Here is an 18,363-nt window from a genome sequence, read left to right as displayed (position 1 = left end):
AAAAATGGATAAATATAATGTATATGCTCTTACACTAAAACATATTTTTTTTTCTTTCCTTTACTTGTATTCTTAAATTAATTAGAGTATGTGTAAGTTTTTTATTCTTCTACAATTGATTACTAATTTAGTCTTTTTCTACACAATCTTTCAAAATTTACTCGTAATTTTGTGTTTATAAATATTTTTAAATTTTTTATACTTTTATTTAAAAAAACTTATTTATAGTTTTTCATATTTTTTACATATGTTTAAAAAATTGTACATGAATTGCAATTCATTCTTCATTCATAATTTAAAATACTTCTATATTAAATAAACTTTTTAATTTATACTTTTAACAGAATATTTCCTAGTTATATTTATTTTCTTAAGAAATAGTAACAATTATCACACATCTATTTTTTATCAAAAAAAAAAAAATCACACATAACTTAAGTATATAAAAATTAAGCTAACTTTTACTTTTCTTTTTTAGTTCTTTAACTTGGTTTTTATTTTCCGTTGATTCTTTAGCTTTCAAAAGAAAATCAATTTAATATATATATTAGTAAGTTGTAGACACTGCACTCTTGCATAAATTTTCGGTTCTTTTGATAATCACTTTCAAACCTGCGCATCCTTAGTGTGAGTATTTTTTTTTTCTGTCTTCTCGTTTTCAAAGTCCTAGGTTTTCAGAACATTGCGTTTTTATGTTCTTTTTTGTTGAATTGGAGCAGTTACTTAATGTTGTGCTGAATTGGTTTTGCAGGGTCGATTTGCATTTGGAATATGTCTTCGTTGTTGGATCTTCCTCCAAAGGGTGGCTTCAGTTTTGATCTATGCCGAAGAAATGCAATGCTTGAAAGCAAGGGCCTCAAGGCCCCAACGTTCTTGAAAACTGGAACCACCATAGTCGGTTTAGTTTTTCAGGTTTGGAATCCTCACTCTTCTATCTGGCTGTGATTTATTTGTTTGTTGAGGTTTACTTGTTATTAGAAGGGTTTGTGTTCACTCTTTTCTTTGCTTCTTTATTTATTCTGAGTTTGTAACTGAGATTGCGAGCGGGTTCCGTGGAATCATGGATCCAGACACAGGATGTGAAATCATTTTTCGGCTTGGGAATTGTTGTATGAATTAAATCATTTGTTCTGGTTGTCTGGCCTTATGGGGTTGCCTTGTGCGGCTGAAGGAATTTCAGCTTGTGTGAATGTTACTAGTTTGGTTGAACTGGGGTTGGGAGGCTTTGCTTAGCTTGTGAGGTGTTTATTGCTCTGTATTTTGTTAGGGCAATAGTTGGGTCTGAACTTGCATTGTTTGATAGGGAGAGAATATGTGATGCCTAGACTGGCTCTGAATATCTTTTTTGTATGTTTGGGAAACTTCTACTGAGTAGGACTATTATTCCACTCTCTCATCTGACAAATTTGATTATTGATGCCAAAAATATCTTGTAGTAAAATGTTTAATTTGGTTCTTCAATACATGGATGATTTTCGTGGGTTGGACTGGGTGGCATAAAGAAACCGTTGGCAAGAAAAGTAATGTCTTGAAGCTCTGCATCTATTTACAAAATTTGTAATCTATAATTGCCTACTTTAAGAACAGCTATCAGCTAATCAATTGAACTCAACAGTGGATTGAGCAGGTTACTTTAGCTTTTCTCCTGTCTAACTTGTTCCATCTAGCTGAGGTATAATCAATGAGGCTTTGATTTTAATGTTACAGCCTAGGTTTAAGACGCACATCTTTTATTGTAATTTTGAAACTTAGTTGTTCCTTCTATGGAGTAAATGCTACTTTCTTGTGTAATTGTGGGAATTGTACAATTTTGTATTCTGCTTATAATGAATGTTCATGACTGTCATTTAATCCCAACAGTGTTTTGTGACTTCTTATGTCGATTGCATACTTATACTTTAATTGATTTGTATGTTATAATCTAAAGTTGAATTTTCCCACATAATAAATTTGTCTCAGGATGGTGTTATTCTTGGAGCTGATACTAGAGCAACTGAAGGGCCTATAGTGGCTGATAAAAACTGTGAGAAGATTCATTATATGGCACCCAACATATATTGTTGTGGAGCTGGCACTGCCGCTGATACAGAGGCTGTAACAGGTATTTGTTTTAAATGCATCTTTCTTCTTTCATTATGCCTTATGGATAGTTGCATATGGATAATCTTTAGTGTTGCTTGATATTATTAAGTAGAACACTTGAAAATGAGAAGTTTGTTATTTACTGTAGACATGGTTAGCTCACAACTGCAGCTACATCGTTATCACACTGGTAGAGAATCACGTGTTGTTACAGCTCTGACCCTTCTCAAAAAACACCTATTCAAGTTGAGTTTCAGAACTTGCTTGTCAGTTAATTCTCTCTCTATCGACCACTGCATCTGACTCTTTTGAACCATTGTGCAGTTATCAAGGTCACGTCTCAGCTGCTTTAGTGCTTGGTGGGGTTGATATCACTGGACCTCATTTGCATACAGTTAGTTCATTGCTTAGAACTTTGCTGCTATTATACTTAAGTTTCCTTTCTATGAATGTCTATAGTTCAATTTCTCATTACTTTTGATGCCTTGCTTTACAGATTTATCCTCATGGGTCTATTGACACCCTTCCATTTGCAACAATGGGATCAGGTTCACTTGCTGCAATGTCTGTATTTGAGTCCAACTATAAGGAAAGTTTGAATGTAAGTAAGCATATTAAGGACCAGACTTGGAACAGACTTTAGTATATTTGCACTTGGTATATTTGTGTTAAATGGTGGTGCCACAGTGGAATCGTGTGATGGATTTTTTAGTGAACTGTCAGCAATTTGTGGGAGGTCTACTATGACAGTTCCGTGGATCACAATAACATGTTTGTAATTCATATTTTTGGCCTTCTGCCATTGATAACACTGGTTTGTTTGCACTCTGTCAAGAAGAAGTTGATCAATTTATAATCATTTCAATAGAATGATACGAAGTAAATATTTATTTCAATAGAATGATACGAAGCAAATATATCTATTTCAATTCTAAATGTAAAACTGCTCATTATATTTATTAGACAGTGGTGCATATTAACTTACCATGTTGAAATGCTTAAATTTTGTTTGAAATTTGAATTTGATATAGACATTTTGATGTGGTGTAGAGGGATGAAGGCATAAAGCTAGTTGTTGACGCAATATGTGCTGGTATATTTAATGACTTGGGAAGTGGAAGTAATGTTGACGTTTGTGTGATAACTAAGGTTAGTTCCTTCATGCCCCAAGTCTACCGTTCGTTCTTCGAAGAGGGCCGTCTAACTTAAATTTCTAAACAATTTCTTCACTGATGCTTCACAGGGACACAAGGAATATCTCAGGAACCACCTTCTACCAAATCCACGTACTTATGTCAATCCAAAAGGGTTTGAGTTCCCCAAAAAGATAGGTTTGTTGCTAACTTTGCCAATGTCTTATACTTGAGACTGTAATAACCTATGGCTTTGCATAATATTGTGTCAATAGTATTAGTAGCATGGCATTGTGTTTCATCATGTGAAAATTATGATTTTGGGAATTTAGTGTTATGAAGTATTGCCGAAGTTTTACAATTTTCTTTCAATTTATAGTAATTTGCATTTTGTCTCTTTGTAATTCCAAATTGAACTATCTGCTTGAACTGATGATTTAACATTGTGTAAATAGTATCTTTTGTTGCCTTATCTTTAAGTAAGGTATCCAATAGCTGTGCATATATTAGGATTGCTACTGAGAGTTTGAGATGTTAAAACAATGAATGGCCTGTCTTTTATTTTATGTATCTTACTGCATATCCTTAATCTGCTTCCTTTATTCTTCTACCATATTAGAAAACATGGAGTATATTCCTGTACTGTACTAAATATAAATTCTTCATCTTCATTGCAGAGGTTCTCTTAACAAAAATTACTCCATTGAAGGAAAAGGTTGAAGTGATTGAAGGAGATGCCATGGAAGAGTAACAATCCTCCCAGCAAATAGTTGGTGTTTTGAATATGAAAATTGTTGTACTGTCATCAGAACTTTGGCTTTTATTACCAGAAAAAATTAATTTGATTGTGGAAATTAATTTTGTCAAATTCTATATTGGATTGTCACTAGAGAATGCTTATTAACAAAACTCCAAATAGAAACAAAAATAAGTACCGAGTAGGTCTATACATTTTGAATGATGAAAGATGTTTTTTTGGTCTATACATTTTGAAAGATGAAAGATGTTTTTTTGGTCTATACATTTTGAATGGTGGAAGATGTTTTTTTATTTATCTAAGTTGTTTTTTAAGGAAAAAAAGCTGTCCCTTACAAGTTTAATTTTGTTAGTGAACTTCTGAGATAAGGAATCAAATTTTTGGGGATAACTGTCTTTAAGGAGCAATTTGTATATTACATTTAATTTAATTTAATAGGGCAGTTTGCTTATTAAATAATGAAATAAATTCAAAATAATAATTATTTTTTAAAGTATTCATTTGAAATATATTATTATCATCAAGTTTTTCAAATAATATTAAAGTATTAAATAGTTGAGTTAGTATTCAAATAATATTATTGATTGAAAACATTATATATAATAGTTTTGTTATACTAATAAATACAAATATGTACATGGTGTCAATATTTTATTTTTCTACACTTGTATGGTCTTTGTAACATGAAAATTAACATATATTTGGATATACAAAATGTTGGATATCTAGAAAATATAAAGTGTAAAATCGCCAATTTTAAAGTATAAAAAGACTAAAATTAAGTAAATAAAAATTATAATTAACGATTGCATTACACAAAAAATATATGTTAACAACATCCCAATTCCAATTGATAAACACGGTCAAAACTTGTGTTTTGAATTTAAAAACAATAATCTTCATTATATCAATGTTAATAAATAAATATTTTCAAACCTCAAGCTATTATTTAATTTGAGGATTGTTTAAAAAATTAATATATTTAAGAAATTAATATATTTCAGTTGAATGTTTAATTAAACTAAATTAATATTAATTTAAATTATAATATAATATACTGATATTATCACTTGTGTTCCGAACAAACAATCATGCATTGTAAATATAAAATAATTTTATATTATCAATTACTTAAAATTACTATGAGCAAACATTTAAAATATTTATTGTAAAATTAATAAATTTACAATATAAAATTTATGATTGAAAACGATATAAAATTGATTTGAAGTCTATGCATAACCAGTGTTTATAAAATTATTGTGTTGAAAATTTACTAAATATTAAATAATATGAAATGAGAAACAAATATTATCTTATAAGTCGATTTTATAAGAATGAGTTAAATAGTTAAGATATGATATCAAGTTATTTTGAATTTATCATAATAATTCTTTGTTAAATTTATTAGACAATTTATTATATGTTGTCAGAATACTTATAATATAATATTATAAGTAAATTAGTTTTATAAGATTAAGTTACATTCGTAAACTATTTTAATGGTTTTTACTATATATCAGAATCAATTAATTTTTGCTGGAGAGAAAATAAAAGGAAAAGCACATTTCAAACAAGAACAGAATCATTCGTATCGTTTTGTTTGTTCACTTGCAATTTTACAACTAATATACATATTTAGTTCATGGTCTACTCTGTTTCTCTCCAATTGCTTTGCTAATATCAATAGTTTCAGATTTGAAGTGTGCGAGCACATGAAGATTCTCTCAAGGGTCCAAGGTCGTCTTTTTTTGTTTTCCCACCTTAAATAACTGCATTAATATTATCATATGAATACCCGTTTCACGGTTGTCTTTTATAATCTGATTTTTATTTTTGGTTGCAGTTCTAAATTTTCGGTTTGTTCTTAAATGTGGGAAAATAGACCCTTTGTCCTGCAAGTTTTCATCCTCCTTTTCAAATGGGTCTTCGTCTGAATTGCATGGGAAAGCTAAAGTTAATTCCTTTATGGATGATACCTCCCATTCCCAGGACAATGAACTGAAATCGGAGAGCATGAGAAAGATAGTGCATGATGTATGCAGGGTCTTGGACACTGGTCCCTGGGGACCTGCCCTTGAGGACGCCCTCAACACGTTTGATGACATGCCTCAACCAGAATCGGTAGTTGGAGTAATAAGGAGGCTGAAGCATGTGCAGGTGGCATTGCAGTATTTTAGGTGGGTGGAGAAAAAAACTGAACAGCCGCATTGCCCTGAAGTGTACAACGCACTTCTCATGCTCATGGCCAAGACCAGAAATTTGAACTACTTGGAACAGATTCTTGAAGAAATGGGTCAAGCTGGATTTGGACCCTCTAATAATACTTGTATCGAGTTGGTTTCTAGTTTTATCAAGTCTCGGAAGCTAAGAGAAGCTTTTGGTGTTATTGAAACAATGAGGAAGCTCAAGTTTCGCCCTGCTTATTCGGCTTATACCACACTGATTGGTGCCCTCTCTGCAGCTCATGAAGCCGATCTCATGCTCACTCTCTTGCATCAAATGCAGGAAATGGGTTATGAGGTAAGCGTACATTTGTTTACCACACTTATTCGTGTATTTGCCAGGGATGGCCGCATTGATGCTGCTCTGTCCTTGCTGGATGAGATGAAAAGTAACTCCTTTAATGCCGATATTGTCCTCTATAATGTATGCATTGACTGTTTTGGGAAAGTCGGTAAGTTGGACATGGCCTGGAAATTCTTTCATGAAATGAAATCACAAGGGTTGATGCCTGATGATGTGACATATACTAGCATGATAGGGGTTCTTTGCAAGGCTGGGAGGTTGGATGAAGCTGTAGAGTTGTTTGAAGAACTTGATAGAAACAGGAGTGTCCCTTGTGTTTACGCTTATAATACCATGATAATGGGTTATGGTTCAGTTGGGAAATTTGATAAAGCATACAGCTTACTTGAGAGGCAAAAGAGAAAAGGATGTATACCTAGTGTAATTGCATATAATTGCATTCTGACTTGCCTTGGAAGGAAGGGAAAAGTTGAGGAAGCATTTAGAATCTTTGAAGAAATGAAAATAGATGCAGCACCCAATCTTGCAACCTACAATATTTTAGTTGACCTGCTTTGTAAGGCAGGGGAACATGAAGCTGCTCTGAAAGTTCGGGACTCCATGAAAGAGGCTGGCTTATTCCCTAATATCATGACTGTAAATATTATGATTGATCGACTGTGTAAAGCTCAAAAACTTGATGAAGCTTGCTCCTTGTTTTTAGAATTGGATCATAAAGTTTGCACCCCTGACACAGTAACATTTTGTTCACTTATTGATGGCTTAGGCAGACATGGCAGGGTGAATGATGCCTATTTGCTTTATGAAAAGATGTTAGATTCTGATCAGATTCCAAATGCAGTGGTCTATACATCTCTTATTATGAATTTCTTTAAGTCTGGTAGGAAGGAGGATGGTCACAAAATATATAAAGAGATGATGCATAGGGGCTGTTCTCCTGATCTGATGCTCCTTAATAATTACATGGATTGTGTTTTCAAAGCTGGTGAAACTGAGAAAGGGAGGGCTTTATTTGAAGAAATAAAGGCTCGGGGTTTAACTCCTGATGTTAGGAGCTACTCAATTTTAATTCATGGTCTTGTGAAAGCAGGATTTTCAAAAGAAACATACAAGTTATTTTATGAGATGAAGGAGCAAGGACTACATTTGGACACCCGTGCTTACAACATTGTTATTGATGGATTTTGCAAGTCTGGAAAGGTCAACAAAGCTTACCAATTACTGGAGGAAATGAAGACAATGGGTCTCCAACCAACAGTTGTAACTTATGGTTCTGTCATCGATGGTCTTGCTAAAATTGACAGGCTTGATGAAGCATATATGTTATTTGAAGAAGCAAAATCAAAAGATGTTGATTTGAATGTAGTGGTCTATAGTAGTCTTATAGATGGGTTTGGGAAGGTTGGAAGGATTGATGAAGCATATTTAATTTTGGAGGAGTTGATGCAGAAAGGTCTGACTCCAAACACATACACATGGAATTGCTTACTCGATGCATTAGTGAAAGCTGAGGAAATTGATGAATCTCTTGTGTGCTTCCAGAACATGAAAAACTTGAAATGCCCTCCGAATGAAGTAACTTACAGCATTATGATAAATGGTCTATGCAAGGTTAGAAAATTTAACAAGGCCTTTGTGTTCTGGCAAGAAATGCAGAAACAAGGGTTAAAACCCAATACTATCACATACACCACCATGATTGCGGGACTGGCAAGGGTTGGGAACGTTCTAGAGGCAAAAGATCTCTTTGAGAGATTTAAGTCAAGTGGGGGCATACCTGATTCAGCTTGCTATAATGCTATGATAGAAGGATTAAGCAATGCCAATAAGGCAATGGATGCATATATACTTTTTGAGGAAACTCGACTTAAAGGTTGTCGTATACATAGTAAAACATGTATTGTTCTTTTAGATGCTTTGCATAAGGTGGAATGCCTTGAGCAGGCAGCGATTGTTGGTGCTGTCTTAAGGGAAATGGCAAAGTCTCAACATGCTACAAGATTTACTTGAGAACAGGTTGTATATTGTATTGGTACTGGAACCAATTAAGTGGTGGTCTTCTCAGAAAGTGCTTGCGTTGATAACCCTTTTCCCATTGATCATGCAAATTCTGAGACAAAGCAAGAAATTTTTATGTCCCCAGTTCTTTTGAAAGTATATGGTCCTAGCCTCAAAGGTAATTCTTACTAAATTACAGTAGTTATTCAAGTTCCAAAGTATCCGACTGCTTCATGTAAATGAGTTTTGATTGTTTTATGCTACACATCGTTCTAACTTTTTACCAATATTTAGTATGGGTTTGAGATTCACATGGATTTTCATGCTTGATGATTTTCCTGGGAACGAGTGTCTATAACTTCATTATTTTGTATGATTACATGTGTGCCACATTTTTTAATCTGTTTCGAAGATTGTAATACTGCATAGTATATTATTTAGATTCTTATAGATGTCTGAGCAAAATATTTTATGGTAAAAAAACAAGATAATAATCATGCAGTGGTCGATATGCCATGTCCATATTCTCAAATCACCTTGTTAACTTATGCTTGTTTGAGGCATAGGTATGAATGTTCTAAACCATGGATTCTGGGCCTTCATTGTTATTTAGTTTTGAAACATAATCATGATTTACTACGAAGGTATATTCTTAATGTGTTTATAAATTTTATTGCAGGGGAAGTTCCTAATTGATATCTCTCTTTTGTAATTTTTTCCCATTGTTGGAAGGATATTAACTCAAATTTGGCTGGCCATGGACTGTCTACAGGTTCTATCAATACTGAGTTAGTTCAAAGTTGGAGGCAATTTTTTTTACCAGTCTCACTCATTTGCCAACTCCTCTTGAATGATTCATTTTCATACACTTTAAATTTTCTTCAAAAGTAATTGACACTTCAGGAAAAGTGTATTTATGGTTACATGATGTTATTGGAATGTAATGATTTTGGCATCATATGAGATTTACTTCAATCCTGTGATAATATATTGTAATGACATTTGGTGTTGGGTATCAATAAATGTGATCAGAAAGAGAAAGAAAGAGGAAAATAAGAATGTGAATGGAAAGAAGAAAAAAAAAATGAAGATAAAGTAATTTTTGTACATTTTTAGTTAATATTTTCTTCTTCTTTTATTCACTATAATAAAAAAAAATGTTTAAAACAACTAAAATACTCCAATAATATAATTTTAAGTTTAATTGCATTTAAGATTTCCATATGTATGTTTACGATGCTCTAATTTTTAACAATTCACATTTTTTTCATAATTTTTCAATTGTTCAAACTAAGTCTCGTATTTCAATTCATTCTATAAGTGGGATATAACATTGACTAGCACATGAAAAAGTATGTATAAAATATTCAAATAGTAATAAAATTAGCTTCTATTAAGTTTTATTTAAACATTTTATATATATTTTGCTTTTTAAATCTGTAAATAATATATTAAATGGAATGTTTAATTTAAATAACTATAGAACTATAAGGATTATGTGATTAATTAGACACAAATCTATTTTAAAATTAGTAGCAAAACTATAACAAATTTGCTCTCGCATTTTTTTTACAAACTCTATATATCGTTTGATTAAAATTTGAGCTATAGAAGTTTTATAGTTAACATTTATTTATATTTTGACATTTTGTTAATACATTATCATAATTTTTAATAACTTTCATAAAATTATAATCCGTTTTCTTTAATATTGTTCACGTCATAGGACTAATAGAAGGTAAGCGTGTACAAAGCAAGACAAAATAAGTGACTATAGCTTCTTCTTTTTATGAAAACAGTGATTTTCAATGGCTATAGCTAAATATTATAATATTTTTTTCTCCATGTTTTTGGACTAACTACAACATTATTCATTACTGAATATTAATAAACTATTTCGTGCACTTTGTTCTTTCATTTTTTTATTCTCGCGTGATTGATTACAACATCTCTTGCAGAATATCTGTTCATTTAATATTTCATTGGGTTGAATATTCAACAATGGGTTAGTTCATAAGTTCATAAACCAAATCATATTTTTCAAAGCTTTTGCTTCTCTTCTCCTAATCATAATCTTGATTTGGAAAGCCATTGTTGACTAATCTGAGAGCCAACTCGGTAGCATGGGATTGGAGCTTCTCATTTCCTTATCTACAATCCTTACTTTCTTCATCTTAGTGTTCATGCTAATCAACATATTTTGGAGATCAAAAGCAACCAATTCAAACTCTAAGTTGCCACCAGGGCCAAGGAAGCTACCCCTCATAGGGAACATACACCAAATTGGAACTCAGACTCATAGTTCCCTAGCAAGATTGGCATGTGAATATGGTCCACTCATGTATCTGCAACTTGGAGAGCTTTGCTGCATAGTGGTATCTTCACCCGAAATGGCCAAAGAAGTGATGAAAACACATGATATCATCTTTGCAAATAGGCCTTATGTGCTTGCTGCAGATGCTATCACTTATGGCTCTAAGGGCATGACCTTCAGCCCGTATGGATCTTATTGGAGGCAGATGAGAAGGATTTGCACCATGGAACTGCTAGCACCAAAGCGTGTTGACTCCTTCAGATCAACCAGGCAGCAAGAGTTGTCAAATTTTGTCAAGGAGATATCTTTGAGTGAAGGGTCACCTATTAATCTCACTCGGAAGATTAGTTCTTTGACATATGGGCTTATATCTCGGATTCTTTTTGGTAAAAAATCAGAAGACCAAGAGGCTTATGTGGAACATATGAAGGGTGTGAGTGAGACAGTTGCAGGGTTCTCTCTGGCTGATCTGTATCCTTCTATTGGAATTCTTTAAGTTATTACTGGGATTAGGACTAGAGTTGAGAAGATCCATCAAGGAATGGATAAGGTACTTCAGAACATTGTCAGGGATCATAGAGACAAAACTTTGGACACATTGGCTTTTGGGAAAGATAGGGAAGATATAGTTGATGTTCTCTTAAGGCTTCAGAAAAATGGTGATCTCGAACACCCCCTATCAGACAATGTTGTCAAAGCAACCCTTTTGGTATGTTTCTATTAACCATCTACGCAAAATTGCCTCATAAAATCAAACACTTTGTACATGTGATGTTTTTTTCTCGTTTGGTTGATGATTGTTTGATACAGTCCAAATAGATCGATAATACAAGTTTATGGATATGACAAGAACACATTTTTTATTGCTGATTGAAATTTATTGAAAGTAAACAAATATTTATCATATATAAAATGATATGAGTTGATTTTAGATTGACACATTTTAAATGATTAAGCATTTTGAGATTAACAATTTAAGGTGAGAACCTAATTATTTACAAACATTTTTGTCTTGTAAGAAAACACAAAGAAAAAACATTTGATACTCTGATCTATGCCTAGTTCTTTTCTGCTGAGGTTCTTCCGATATTTGGTGAGACCTTGTCTTGGATGCTAAGATGACTGATTAAAGTGTGAAATGTCTCTTGTGTTCTTATTCATCTGTTTGACTATTTGGACTGTATCATAAAATTTAATGAAAATCATTGAAATATCAGTAAAAGCATGTTGTTAGTCATTTTTAAGTTATTTACAATAAGCTAAACTGATAGATTTGACTGTGATGAACTTTTGGGGATTATTGAACTTGTTAGAAGTGTAACAAACCCTGATATTTCTTTCAGGACATATTCAGTGCTGGAAGCGAAACTTCAGCAACAATTATGGATTGGGTGATGTCAGAACTGGTGAAGAACCCTGGAGTGATGGAGAAAGTGCAAACTGAGGTAAGAAGGATCTTTGATGGAAAAGGATATGTGGATGAATCAAGTATTCATGAGCTGAAATACTTGAGAGCTGTTATCAAAGAAACATTGCGTGTGCATCCACCTGCTCCATTGCTGCTTCCAAGGGAGTGCAGTGAGAAATGTGAGATTAATGGGTATGAGATACCAGCCAAAAGCAAAGTGATTGTCAATGCATGGGCCATTGGGAGGGATCCTAATCACTGGATTGAAGCTGAGAAATTTGATCCTGAAAGATTCCTTGATAGCTCAATTGATTACAAAGGTGATGAGTTTGAGTTTATCCCATTTGGAGCTGGAAGGAGGATATGCCCTGGCATCAATCTTGGCATTATGAATGTTGAATTCTCACTTGCAAATTTGCTTTTCCATTTTGATTGGAAGTTGCCTCAAGGGAATAGGCCTCAAGACCTTGATATGACTGAATCCTTTGGGTTGGCACTAAAAAGGAAACATGATTTGGTGTTGATTCCTATCACTCACTACTCACCTCTTTGAACACTCTATTGTATTCTTCAGTGTTCGTACGTTGAAAACTATGTACCATATTATAAATAAAAAATGAAACAACTTTTTTATTGAAATGGAGTAATTTTAAAGATTCTATTGCATTCTTTATCGAGTGTTGATATGTTAAAAATCATACACCAGATTACTGGTCAAATCATACTTACAAAGACCTTTAGAAAATCGAGGGACAACAATCCCGTTTGAAAAAAATATCTGCAAACCATCAAGGCAATTAAGACCATAATAAATTAATTCAGGAAAGTGAAACCATAATAATTATAATTAATACCTTAAAAAAAACAACAGAGACATTTGCAGTATCTTCACGTTCTCACAGTCTCACTTTTTTCATACTATTTACAGTTATACAAACTAGTAAGTATTAGAAAGCAACAGACAAAATTTCATGTGTCCATATTAATGACAGCGACTAAACAAGTTATTTAGAAATTAGTAATCTTCTTACCACAAGAATCGAAACACTCAAGTAAGTTGACAAGACTATCTTCTTTATTGATCTTCAAATTTTGAGCTTCTCACTAGGTTGGACTTTCGACTTCTCTTTAAGTAGGGCTTCCGACTTCTCTCTAGATAGGATTCTCGGCTTCTTCTCGATGGGTGTGTACCTGAAGACGCTCCGATGTCAAAGTCAAAAATAGTTTTATATTCATCAGATAAAATTTACTTTTTCTTATCTCTGTCTTATCCTCTATTTATAAGATTTTCTTTTTTTACTGGACTCATATCTTATTTGCACATTTCTTTCTACATCACTTTATTACTTTACACACTCATTAATTTGGATTCTTATTAAATTTATTTTATTCTTTCAGAGGACATAACCTCTCAATTATAGCTTTCGGACCATCAGTACAAGTACAATACTAAAAAGGTTGTTTAGACGACAAAGAAAATGAGAGGAAACGAAACTCTTTGCTATTAAATGACAATGACTGACACATACTATTTATAGTGTCTGTCATAAAGAGGCAAAGAATAAAACCTACTCTTTCCCTAGTCTTCCAGATGGCACATGAACAAACTGCTCCCATATAAAAACTTGAATATAATATACTTTCCTAAAAGAAATATATTAATTATAAATATTCTTCATTAATTATTAATAGCTTTAAATGAGTCACCCTCTCCCTTACACAACAATTACAATTTAATATTCTTTACACGTATTATTTTTATCTTTTTCTTACCTCTGTTAAAATAAACGGCGAGTTATCCGTTAATTTACGTGCGAATAGAATTTACCCAAATGTTCTTTTCAGTTATTTTATTTGAAGAAAAAAATAATTAATATGGTACAACAATGTTTTTTTTTTGTTTAATTAAATTTTACATCTTCTATCTTTCAAAATATTTCTCAATCATGATAAAATCCAATGAAAATCCAAGTTTAACTGTAGGAAGGAAAAAAAATAATCCACGTGGATTATGAGAGTTTAGACTTTCTTTCTTTCAATATTTCTTATTTTGCTTTGAAACTAAAAAAACCAAAATTTCCAATATATGTGTATATATATAATCTTCATTGATTCTCTTAAAAAATATTTTTTTTTAAATAAACATTTATAAATTAGCCCAATTGCAGGAGAAATGTATGAGGAAAGAAAAAGGGTTAGTTGGTGCCTTTTTGTTTTGCCGTTAAAGACTAATGAAAGTGAAAAGGTTGTTTCAATTATTGTTTTGTTTTATTTATAGTCCTTTTCTTCAGTATATGTCGTTCCATGTTCCTCTCTGTAACGCAGAGTTTCTGCTTATTACTGTTTCAAGTTTTGCTCTGTAACGCAGAGTTTCTGCATCGAATCAAAATCAGCAGCAGCAAAGCATAGCAGCCAGGTACGTTTCAAATCAAATCACATGTCCTTTCTTCCTTCGTTCTCTCATACCCAAAACAAACTTTCATTCTGCAGCCCAAATTCCATTTCTTCGCACCAAGTTTACGTGGAGCAGAGGTAACGAAGTTCCCCCCTCAAAAAAAGTCTGCGGCTTTTGGACTTTTCATGGCGTTTCAACCCAAAGCTGAACCTGGGTCCTTGGCTAAGTCTTTGCCAAGGCTCATTTCTACCGCCCTTGCAAAAGGGTACAGTGAAATGAGCATTTCTGAGCTTGTTTCAGTTCTCCGTGTTGCGTATCAGACGGAGGACTTTGATAAAGTTGAAGAAGAGTTGGTGAAGAGGGAGGCCAAACTCACGGCGGAGATTGGGCCACTCCGGGCGGAGGTTGGACCACTCCGGGCGGAGGTTGGGATACTCGGGGAGAAGATTCATATGGCGAGCCTCAACCGTATTGAAGCCGAAGAAAGGCTGAAAAGCATAGAGGAACAATGTGAAAAGGGGAAGAGATCCCAGGAGCATTATGAACAGTTGTTGAAGGAAGTGAAGAAAAATGGGCTGGTTGAGGAGTTAAGGAAAAAGAACGTTGCTTTAGAACGTGAAGTTTTTGAGCTGAAGGAGTTCAAGAGAAAAATGCAAGTGGATGTGGCTAGACTAAGGGCCAAGATCCCTGTGTTGGAGGAGGAGAAGGCTAGGGACAAGAGTACTCTTGATTCCCTTAAGATAAAGAACATGGAATTGGAAGAAGCAGTCAAGAAGAATTTGACTGTGATAGAGGGGTTGAGGACTGAAAATTGTAGATTGACAGATGAGAAGCACAAAAGTAAGACATCGTTTGAGTCTTTGGAGAGGAAATATAGTGAACTCAGTGCCAGTGTTGTGAGGCTGGAAGATGATATAAAGCTTTTGTTGAGTGGAGATGCCTCTAATTGTGGGAACACTGAAGTGGAGCCTAACCCTGGAGTTTCTTATGCTGTCAAAGATGAACAGGTTATTGATGACTACGAGCTTGAAAATGACAATGGGGAGCCTGTTCCTTTCCAAAGGACTAAAGATACTCGTCACTCTCTTGATGCTGCCACTGCTCACACTTCCAAAAAAGGGAACAAGGAAGATGCTCTACCTGCATCAGGTATGGAAATGAAAATTCTGTTATGTTTGCATCCCTTATATCTATAATACGGATTTACATTTATATAATCTCCTTTGAAAATGTTGAATTGGATCAAACTGAATGGATTAATGTACTTTGGTCATATTTCTTGGTAAGTTGAATCGTGATGATTTTATTGAGAGAAGGTAATAGCTATTTCTTGGCCAAGTTTACACAAAGAGTTTATTAATTTTGGAGAATAACCCAAGTTGTCCACTTGCAAATGCAAGGTAAGGAAGCCTACAAATGATCCACATAGTATGTTGCCCCTGTTTTCAGGCCAAGGTCGATTTTCCGTTCTTATCTCAAGTCAAACACAGCATTGTTCGTGTTGTCTTGTTTAGATGTTCAACTCATGGTTTGATTTGTAGAGTTCTGGTTATTCTATAAGATATGAAGATCCTGATTTTTAACTGTAACGTTGAGGTTTTCTTCTGCTTTATGTTCTATCATCATATTTTGGTCCCTTTTGGATACTGCAAATCATCTTTTTTGTGATTTCAATAACAAAAGAAAGAGCAAACTGAAGCAGGCAAGGTAACTCATTTTGTTTTTCCCATACAAACAAGATTGCATGTATCTGCTCTGAATTTGATAAAAGCATCCATTGTTAATTACTTGAAGAGCCAACTGTTTACTCGTATTACAGAATCTTCTAGTCTTTATTCTCCTATCTTTTGCCTGAAGTATAATGTTAAATAAGTTTTAACACATTTTTTGTGCTATCAAATTCAAATCAGAAAAGGAGATCATAGACCTAAGTGATGATGATGATGATGGGTGTAAATATCAAGGATTGCATAGAGAGAAAGCTATTTCTCAAACTATTGGAGAAAATGAACATGCACAGAGGGTTGAAACGATCAAAAGAAAACATGCTTCTGATATTGAAATTTCTGCTCCCACTTCTACATCCTATGATGATTTATTTAAAGTGGATACATCAAAGAGAAGTAAAACTTCGTTGCCAGGGTAAATGGGACAATGTCCTACGTTAAATATCATCACTAGTCATATGCCCATTTGTTTGGTTATACTGAAAACAACTAACTCACCCTTTTGTTTGTCCAACAGATACTTCCTCAGTCGCAGAATCTAGACTAGTGCAGGTGCTTCTCTACCCAATCTTATATGTGAAAATTGTATATTTTGCTATGCTATAGCCGCACTTTTTACCAAGTATGACTTTGTTCTAAATGCCTGATCTTTACTAAAGAATCAGATTAATCATATTTAGGAAGTTTTCTCTCCCAATCATGTTTTAACCTTTTTTTGTTTCATCCTCAAAGCTGAAATTATAGACTTTGTTTAAAGGGTATAAGTTCAGGGTAGCTCAGAGCAACATGTTGGTGAGAAAGTTTGTATTTATTAAGTATACTTTTTGTATGACTGAATTCTAAACTATTTATCCGTATATGTACAGAGAAAGTTGCATCCTTTCCTGATTATAATGAATTTCTGATGTGTTTCTGCTTTGAATAATTTCTACTGATTAGTGTTGAAACTGGTATGTTAAAGATTTGAAGCTGAAAATCTTAATTTCCATGACATTGTGGGGTTAGGAAGAAACTAACCTAAAGTAAAAGAGGTGACCAACTGTTCTAAACTATAAAGAAAAATTAACTATTTTTTTTTATTGAAATTTAATCTATTTTTAAAAACAAAATTACATAAAAAAAAAGTTTATTGCACTACTTAAACTACTGTGAGAGTTGAAATTAACATCCCATTGTAAGATTGAAATTTCCAAACATCGGACACACAAACCATAATATATTTTAATTTAAAATATATTCCTTTTGTAGTAATATAATGAAAACATGATATGGACTATGAAATATATTATTTTTGTTCTATTTTAAATTTGATATAATATAATTTGAAATATAACATAAAAAAACATAATAATTTAAAGTGTACTTTTAATTAAAATTTAAAATTAATTAGAACTAAAATCATACTAACTCTAAAATATTTTTATCGGTAAAATTAAAATTAAAATTTATATAAAAGAATATAATAAAATATCTATTTTTTATTTGGAATTTATTAATTACTAATAATTGATCAAAAATGTGATTTAATAAGTTATGACAGTTTTGGTCCGTCCATATTTGACCTATAAAAAGCATGAGGGGTCAGATCAATCCGTATAAACAAAGTCTACCAATGCAAATATTTTAATAATCATTTATTTTAATGTTTTACATATTCCACCTCATGAATTTATTATTGATAATAAAATTTAAATAAAATATATAATTTAAGATTAACATTCACGTATAAATATGTAAAAATTATTTTTTTCATAAAAAAATATAAAAGAAATCATTGTTTAATTTATTAAAAAAGTTATAACAATTAATCATCATTTTATCTTGATTTAAAAAACATTATAATTGATATTGTGTTTCGATATGAGATATAATAAAAGAAATTTATTGCAGGTTACGCAGAAGGAATCTAAAGAGATTAAAGAGTTTAAATAACTTTGTTCCTATTTTTCGTAGGTTGGAAGACGGATTCCGTAGGTTGGAAGACGGATTCGCATTATCATCCATATTCTTAACCATAACC

The 18,363-nt window shown here is 32.7% G+C and overlaps 4 protein-coding genes across 4 annotated transcripts; all 4 read left to right on the top strand.

Annotated features, from left to right (window-relative positions):
* Nucleotides 1-493: 493 nt before the first annotated feature.
* LOC137826043 (proteasome subunit beta type-7-B-like) lies at nt 494-4,234 on the top strand. Its single transcript, XM_068631885.1, has 9 exons — nt 494-627; nt 752-912; nt 1,960-2,101; nt 2,231-2,327; nt 2,407-2,476; nt 2,579-2,683; nt 3,133-3,231; nt 3,326-3,413; nt 3,893-4,234. The coding sequence occupies exons 2-9, from the start codon at nt 772-774 to the stop codon at nt 3,964-3,966; spliced, it is 816 nt and encodes a 271-aa protein (XP_068487986.1). The 5' UTR covers nt 494-627; nt 752-771; the 3' UTR covers nt 3,967-4,234.
* Nucleotides 4,235-5,522: 1,288 nt separating this feature from the next.
* LOC137825453 (pentatricopeptide repeat-containing protein At3g06920) lies at nt 5,523-17,256 on the top strand. Its single transcript, XM_068631118.1, has 6 exons — nt 5,523-5,712; nt 5,819-8,508; nt 14,590-14,637; nt 14,712-15,765; nt 16,527-16,758; nt 16,861-17,256. The coding sequence occupies exons 1-6, from the start codon at nt 5,688-5,690 to the stop codon at nt 16,883-16,885; spliced, it is 4,074 nt and encodes a 1,357-aa protein (XP_068487219.1). The 5' UTR covers nt 5,523-5,687; the 3' UTR covers nt 16,886-17,256.
* On the top strand, nt 10,528-12,860 carry LOC137825058 (tabersonine 16-hydroxylase 2-like). Its single transcript, XM_068630732.1, has 2 exons — nt 10,528-11,522; nt 12,157-12,860. The coding sequence occupies exons 1-2, from the start codon at nt 11,355-11,357 to the stop codon at nt 12,772-12,774; spliced, it is 786 nt and encodes a 261-aa protein (XP_068486833.1). The 5' UTR covers nt 10,528-11,354; the 3' UTR covers nt 12,775-12,860.
* Nucleotides 10,623-11,309, top strand: LOC137825059 (cytochrome P450 71D10-like). The gene has a single exon (XM_068630733.1). It carries the CDS (start codon nt 10,623-10,625, stop codon nt 11,307-11,309), a length of 687 nt encoding a protein of 228 aa, XP_068486834.1.
* Nucleotides 17,257-18,363: the final 1,107 nt, after the last annotated feature.

The sequence above is a fragment of the Phaseolus vulgaris genome, chromosome 8 (genome assembly GCF_000499845.2).
Source record: "Phaseolus vulgaris cultivar G19833 chromosome 8, P. vulgaris v2.0, whole genome shotgun sequence".
NCBI classification, from domain to species: Eukaryota; Viridiplantae; Streptophyta; class Magnoliopsida; order Fabales; family Fabaceae; genus Phaseolus; species Phaseolus vulgaris.
The sequence above is the reverse complement of the archived record's forward strand: the minus strand, read 5'-3'. Positions and strand labels throughout refer to the sequence as shown.

What these genes read in the sequence shown, in the direction of transcription:
- LOC137826043 (XM_068631885.1), top strand. Translation starts at nt 772, where the DNA reads ATGTCTTCGTTGTTGGATCTTCCTCCAAAGGGTGGCTTCAGTTTTGAT. An exon ending in CTCAAAAAACACCTATTCAA is followed by an intron (nt 2,328 to 2,406) that starts GTTGAGTTTCAG and finishes ACCATTGTGCAG; the next exon opens with TTATCAAGGTCACGTCTCAG. An exon ending in ACGTTTGTGTGATAACTAAG is followed by an intron (nt 3,232 to 3,325) that starts GTTAGTTCCTTC and finishes GATGCTTCACAG; the next exon opens with GGACACAAGGAATATCTCAG.
- LOC137825453 (XM_068631118.1), top strand. Translation starts at nt 5,688, where the DNA reads ATGAAGATTCTCTCAAGGGTCCAAG. An exon ending in AGATGCTCTACCTGCATCAG is followed by an intron (nt 15,766 to 16,526) that starts GTATGGAAATGA and finishes AATTCAAATCAG; the next exon opens with AAAAGGAGATCATAGACCTA. An exon ending in AGTAAAACTTCGTTGCCAGG is followed by an intron (nt 16,759 to 16,860) that starts GTAAATGGGACA and finishes TTTGTCCAACAG; the next exon opens with ATACTTCCTCAGTCGCAGAA.
- LOC137825059 (XM_068630733.1), top strand. Translation starts at nt 10,623, where the DNA reads ATGGGATTGGAGCTTCTCATTTCCTTATCTACAATCCTTACTTTCTTC.
- LOC137825058 (XM_068630732.1), top strand. Translation starts at nt 11,355, where the DNA reads ATGGATAAGGTACTTCAGAACATTGTCAGGGATCATAGAGACAAAACT. An exon ending in TTGTCAAAGCAACCCTTTTG is followed by an intron (nt 11,523 to 12,156) that starts GTATGTTTCTAT and finishes TATTTCTTTCAG; the next exon opens with GACATATTCAGTGCTGGAAG.